The sequence below is a fragment of the Limulus polyphemus genome, unplaced genomic scaffold (assembly GCF_000517525.1).
Source record: "Limulus polyphemus unplaced genomic scaffold, Limulus_polyphemus-2.1.2 Scaffold9165, whole genome shotgun sequence".
Lineage (NCBI taxonomy): Eukaryota > Metazoa > Arthropoda > Merostomata > Xiphosura > Limulidae > Limulus > Limulus polyphemus.
In genome coordinates this window covers 15,298-22,650 of record NW_013674775.1, presented here as the reverse complement: position 1 = coordinate 22,650, position 7,353 = coordinate 15,298, and the positions used below count along the sequence as shown (strand labels likewise).

Genomic DNA, 7,353 nt, shown 5'->3' with positions numbered 1-7,353 from the left:
GTATCTTACCTTGGGTCTAGCAGATGATATTATCTCCTGAAAACTTTGTGACAGACAGCTCAACACAACATGAAATGAAAGCATCTTACCTGTGGTCTAGCAGATGATATTATCTCCTGAAAACTTTGTGACAGACAGCTCAACACAACATGAAATGAAAGCATCTTACCTGTGGTCTAGCAGATGATATTATCTCCTGAAAACTTTGTGACAGACAGCTCAACACAACATGAAATGAAAGCATTTTACCTGTGGTCTAGCAGATTATCTTATCTTTGGAATGCTTTGTGACAGATAACTAAACACAACATGAAAAGAAGGCATCTTACCTGTGATCTCGCAGATGATCTTGTCTCCGGAATGCTTTGTGACAAATGTCACACGTGTACGGTCTTTCGTCTGTGTGTGTCCTTTCGTGGATTAACAGGTTGTAGGATTTGGTGAATCGACGTTGACAGTACTTGCAGATGAACTCCTTCTTTGGTCTTGATGACCCTCGACCACGGGAACCCTTCCGTTCATAAAACCCTGAATTATACCCTATAGGACCGATGCTATAGTAAGGAGTAATAAATGGAAAGGAGTGACCCGTTATCACTGGAAGAGAACCCACTGGCTTCTCTACTCCTGTGGGTAAAGTCTCGTCGTCTTTAGATGTCGCTGATTCTGCTAGTCGTGAAAAGTCAAACTTTGAGGTTTTGTGTTTAGCAACGTTTGAAATATTGGATGTTGTTGGTTGGACGTTAAGGTGAGATGTTAGTCCTGGAACTTCGACGTCTTTTGTAGATTCTTGTTTGATTTGTCCAATAGTATACAGAAAAGGATAAGCACCAAACTGATGGCCACAACCTGCCATTGCGTAAGCAGGAAGAAGTGGTAAGGGGGCCAGGGGCAATTGAGGTCGAGGGTAGATGGGCTGTGGCATAGCTGAGGGATGCATCATAGGAAAGTCTTGTTTAGAGTTTGGAAAGATGAGGGGCTTGCAGTGCCAAGATGAGTTCAATGTAAGATCAACAGAAGAAGAGACCTTGTTTCTGTCTGCTGATGGAAATTTTATACTTGCCGCTAGTGGCGTCTTCTGTCGGGCGACATCTGGTGACAAAAATAAAAAATGGAAAATAAATTAACAACTATATAAAGAAGCGGAGCATCATCTTTCGTTCCACGTATCGACCCACCCACACCTGCACAATAGACTTGTACACATACAATGCTCTCTTTTATACGCTAATCAACATCAAGGGTCACGTAATGTCACCACCTGACGTTATAAATCACAGTCCTGAAACACACAATCATCGCACAGAGGGCTAGAACGGATCAAAAATGAACTCGTGGGTTTTAAGAAATACAACAAAAGCTTATGACTTGTTCTGGGCCGCCCACGTGCAATGCCCAATACATATGTATATGAAATCAACCCATTCCAGCTGGTAAATATAAATTCTCAGGTGCATCATTGGATGAAGAATAATTACTTACTGTAAAACACTAATTTTACTTACTGTAAAACACTAATTTTAGTTACAGTAAAAACACTAGTTTTAATTACAGCAAAAATACTAGTTTTACTTACTGTAAAACACTAGTTTTAGTTACAGTAAAAACACTAATTTTACTTACTGTAAAGCACTGGTTTTAATTACAGTAAAAACACTAGTTTTACTTACAGTAAAAACACTAGTTTTACTTACTGTAAAACACTAGTTTTAGTTACTGTAAAACAATAGTTTTAATTACTGTAAAAACACTAGTTTTAGTTACAATAAAATACTAGTTTTACTTACAGTAAAACACTAGTTTTAGTTACAGTAAAAACACTAGTTTTACTTACTGTAAAACACTAGTTTTAGTTACTGTAAAACAATAGTTTTAATTACTGTAAAAACACTAGTTTTAGTTACAATAAAATACTAGTTTTACTTACAGTAAAACACTAGTTTTAGTTACAGTAAAACACTAGTTTTAGTTACAGTAAAACAATAGTTTTACTTAGAGTAAAACACTAGTTTTACTTATTTCTCACGGAAAACTGCAGATATCTGTGATTTTCTTCCTTTCTATGAAACGGGTTATTTTTAAAGTTTTGTTAGGCACAGTCAGTGTTAATTTTTTAGATCGTTTTAACTCAAACATTATGATGCTAAATAACCCAGGAAAGTTTTTCTTAGCGATAAAACGAATAGTGAGATAATATTTACTATTATAATACAAGCAGCAGATGCTGAAAAGCGAAATTATTCGAACGAGGTTTAAATATTCTGAAAATTATTCTCATCATATTAAAAAAATACGTATGATCAAAATGTTACGACAGGTGGCCTTGTCTTCTTGTGGAAAATGGCTGGTCCAATCATATTATGTGGAGTTTTTTTATTTAGATCAGACAGTTAATTATTTATTTTGTATGCCATCAAAAAATTTAAAAATGCTTTGTATGGGTTAAACTATTCGATTAAATTAGCCCAAGATTTGGCGGTCGATGCTGTTGCTATCTTCCTTTAAGCTCAGAGCGAGTGCAAATCATTCAACAGCGTGCCGGACTGTGTAGCTGAGGTTCGAGGTTCGAGTCCCGTTATTGCGAAAACAAATCTCTCTCCGCACTTTGGGACTGTGAGTGAGTTGTAGGAGTGACAGTCAAATTTCACAATTCTATTAATTGGTGACAGAAATATTGTACCACTATTACTATAAAATAAACAAATCAGCCCACTGAAATTATTAAGTTTATGAAGATGCCACTAGGGGGCGATAGAAGCCAAACCATCTCTGAGCTACTACAATGTATCTGTATACCTTAATTCTTTCAACCATGCAGAAAAAGATATGGAATACTTTCATAGTTCTAGTTCAACTGTACTTCCCTTATTCACCACCAGGAGAAGTAGGTGAGAGCCTGGTGTAGCGTTGCTATGATACATTTATGACTTGGTTTTTATGTACGACACATAACTAGGACAGAGATGCAAGTGTTCTACTCGACCCAGCGTGTGTTTGTGTAAAATTGTCAACAGCTTATATGAATGAAATAGATCAAATCTGGTGATAATGTTTTTAAACATTTAATTCGGATGAGGTGGACTAATAGTAATTACATTACGAGCGACACGTGGTACACATCTGGTATTTCACCAATACCCAATTTCTTTTCAACATTTCATCTTGACCTCAGCCAGACGAATCATCGAGTCTCCAAAATATTTGGATTCTGTATAGTTCTTGGATTCTGTATAGTTCTTTAAGTAATCTTTTATAGTGAATAGCTGGATCGTATTTCTCCTCATCGCTATCTCCTCCCATCCCAATACCGATAAGATTCAGAGCATGTAACACCAAAACTCGGGTTTCGATCTCGATCACTGGGATGGGCGAAACTCGGATATAAAGCACTGTATAGCTTTTGGCTAAAAACACAAATAAACAGGACCTTAGGGTCATCTGTAGGTGTGAACAAATAAACAAGACCTTGAGGTCATCTGCACACGTGAGCAAATAAACAGGACTTTGAGGTCATCTGTAGACGTGAGCAAATAAACAGGGCTTTCAGGTCATCTGTAGACGTGAACAAATAAACATAGCCTTGAGGTCATCTGTAGACGTGAACAAATAAACAGAGTCTTGAAGTCATCTGTACAAGTGAATAAAGAAACACCGCCTTGAGGTCATCTGTAGACGTTAATAAATAAACAGAGCCTTGAAGTCGTCTGTAGACGTGAACAAATAAACAGAACATTGAGGTCATCTGTAGACGCGACCAAATGAATAGAGCCTCCAGGTTATTTGTAGACGAGAACAAATAAATAAAACCTTGAAGTCATCTGTAGACGTGAACAAATAAACATAGCCTTGAGGTCATCTGTAGACGTGAACAAATAAATAGAGCCTTGAGGTCATCTGTAGACATAAACAAATAAATAGAACCTTGAGGTCATCTGTAGGTAGGAACAAATAAACAGGGCTTTCAGGTCATCTGTAGACGTGAACAAATAAACAGAGCCTTGAGGTTATCGGTAGACGTGAACAAGTGCAGTTAAACGAAGCTATATATATTTGTGTTAAAATGTTGTCTCTCGGTGAGTCAGTACTAGGTTTACGTACTTACAACAGTAAACTGTGGGGTTCGATTTCTCGTGGTGTATATAGTAAATAGTCGAATGTGACTTTGCTCTAAAAGAAATAACAATAACTAACATGTGTCTTTGTTTGTTGAATTTCGCGAAAAACTGGTAGAGGGCTATCTAACGGTCCCTTACTTAGAAGCGATGTACTAGATGGAATTCAACGCCACCTACCACCACTTCTTTGGTTACTTTATTCGAACAGTACGATTGACTAGTTAGCGTTATAAGTTCCCCCACTGCTGAAAAGTAGAGCGTATATATTGGTGGGATTCGAAACCGCGACACGCCGTTTGCAAGTTGAGCGCGCTAACCACCAGGCCACGTACAATAAACAAAATATTCACACAGACCTACTAAAATTTAGTGTTAACGTATGGATTACATGTACAATAAACAGAATATTCACACAGACTTACTAAAAGTGAGTGTTAACATATTGGTTACATGTACAATAAACAGAATGTTCACACAGACCTACTAAAATTGAGTGTCAACGTATGGGTTACATGTACAATAAACAGAATGTTCACACAGACCTACTAAAATTAAGTGCTAACGTATGGGTTACATGTACAATAAACAGAATATTCACACAGACCTACTAAAATTAAGTGTTAACGTATGGGTTACATGTACAGTAAACAGAATATTTACACAGACCTACTAAAATTGAGTGTCAACGTATGGGTTACATGTACAATAAACAGAATATTCATACAGACCTACTAAAATTGAGTGTTAAGGTATGGGTTACATGTATAATAAACAGAATATTTACACAGACCTACTAAAATTGAGTGTTAACGTATTGGTTACATGTACAATAAACAGAATGTTCACACAGACCTACTAAAATTAAGTGCTAACGTATGGGTTACATGTACAACAAACAGAATATTCTCAACACCTGCTGTTTTAGCAGGACGTAATCACTACGACGGATGTCAGGTGTCAGTTAGTGAGTTTACACCAGTGGTGTTTCCAACGTGGTTGGATTCTCCACGTTTTTAGCCCTGTTTTCTTTTCATCAGATTTGATTTCCGAGAGAGATTTGTAGCTGGATAAATCCTCTAATTAACAGATCTTCATTTTGGACCTGACCTTAAATTTGTAAACCTTACTGGTTAAAGGTAACGTTCGATATAATCTGGGAGAAACTAATAAGGCCTAGTTCGAACCTTACTCAACGTTTAATGTTAGTTGTTAATAATAGAACGTTTACCTATGTAGCTGTTTTAAAAACCTCGGCCGGGTAAGGCCTAACAGTTAGCATGCTCGGACGATTAATCTGAGGGTTCATGGCTCACGTCCCGTTGCACTTCTCACTTTGTGAGTGAAATATAATAGAAAAAGACAAGTCTCGTTATTTGGTAACGTCCTGGAGTTGGCGGTTAATGAATTATCTTCCATTTAGCCTATCATAAGTTCAAAATTGCTGTGAAGCTTTGTGCAAAATTCTAAAACAAACAAACAAAGACTAGTTTTAGGTTTGTTCTCAATTAAATACAGTTGTTTTTAGGTTGGTTTTCAATTAAACACCGTTTGTTTTTAGGTTTGTTTTCAGTTAAATACCGTTTGATTTTAGGTTTGTTTTCAGTTAAATACCGTTTGTTTTTAGGTTTGTTCTCAATTAAACACCGTTTATTTTTAGGTTTGTTTTGAGTTAAACACCGTTTGTTTTTAGGTTTGTTCTCAATTAAACACCGTTTGTTTTCAATTAAACACCGTTTGTTTTTAGGTTTGTTCTCAATTAAACACCGTTTGTTTTTAGGTTTGTTCTCAGTTAAATACCGTTTGTTTTTAAGTTTGTTCTCAGTTAAATACCGTTTGTTTTGTAGGTTTGTTCTCAGTTAAACACCGTTTGTTTTAGGTTTGTTTTCAATTAAACACCGTTTGTTTTTAGGTTTGTTCTCAGTTAAATACCGTTTGTTTTGTAGGTTTGTTCTCAGTTAAATACCGTTTGTTTCTCATAACCCTGGAATATCGATTTGTCTAAAGAACAAATGAGTTTCGGACATGATCTTCACGAGGTTAAAACACGGACAGTAACAGTACTAGGTAACTGAAGCTCGTCCATAGCAAGTAGAAACCAGCCTGGTTACTAAATAAGGAATGACTATTCAGGAACGTCTTACAAATATTTTTATACTTAATACGAAGTTCTCAAAATATTCCATCCTTTAGGTTAATCTGTCTCGATGTTGGTGGATGTTCTGTTTTCTCCTTGTAATTAAACCTCTACAGGAAATATTTTTAAATAGAGAGGGTTAACACAAGGCAGTCTTCACATCCGGTTCATTTAAAACACTCTTAGCAGCCACGCTCAATACTTGGTGAAGCATTGGGATTTGCATGCCAGAAAAAAAAATTAAGAAAAAATTTGGCCGTCGCCAAGTGGCAAGTGGGCGACACTAGAACATGGCCTTTATAGATAAGTTACCCGACTGTCCTTACATCTATGTATTACATTACATAAATATATACAAAAACACTCGCATATGGACCTACATAACCGTGCACATGCATTAAACTGTTAATTAATTAAGCTTTAGCAGTTAAGTTATGTTTCCTTAATCTCTCGGGCATAATAATAGAACTCAATATCTAAACGTTACCATACTTTCTAATATGGAAGATTATTAGTTAACGATACTCGTATACAATATCATTTACTGGATAGGAAGACAACAGTTTTAAAAATTAGTCCTATTTATTTCTGGATCATTAGTTATATCTTCCCGTAAACTGCAGAAAATAATGATAAGCATGTGGAAATCTTTAAAAAAAATGTGATGAGCTCTTGTTCTTGTACTTTATAAATTAGTGACGAACTGGTGTTCTTGTACTGTAGAAATTAGTGACGAACTGGTGTTCTTGTACTGTAGAAATTAGTGACAAACTGGTATTCTTGTACTGTAGAAATTAGTGACGAACTGATGTTCTTGTACTGTAAAAATTAGTGACAAACTGGTATTCTTGTACTGTAGAAATTAGTGACGAACTGATGTTCTTGTACTGTAGAAATTAGTGACGAACTGATGTTCTTGTACTGTAGAAATTAGTGACGAACTGGTATTCTTGTACTTTAGAAATTAGTGACGAACTGGTATTCTTGTACTGTAGAAATTAGTGACGAACTGATGTTCTTGTACTGTAGAAATTAGTGACGAACTGATGTTCTTGTACTGTAGAAATTAGTGACGAACTGATGTTCTTGTACTGTAGAAATTAG

At 36.1% G+C, this 7,353-nt stretch overlaps 1 protein-coding gene across 1 annotated transcript in view; it reads right to left on the bottom strand.

Annotated features, from left to right (window-relative positions):
• Positions 1-1,124, bottom strand: part of LOC106475783 (protein odd-skipped-related 2-like) — a 4,676-nt gene extending 3,552 nt beyond the window's left edge. Inside the window, exon 1 of the mRNA XM_013936459.2 lies at positions 330-1,124. Within this exon, the coding sequence (XP_013791913.2) occupies positions 330-943 (614 nt within the window). The 5' untranslated portion in view covers positions 944-1,124. The remainder of the gene's footprint in view (positions 1-329) is intronic.
• Positions 1,125-7,353: the final 6,229 nt, after the last annotated feature.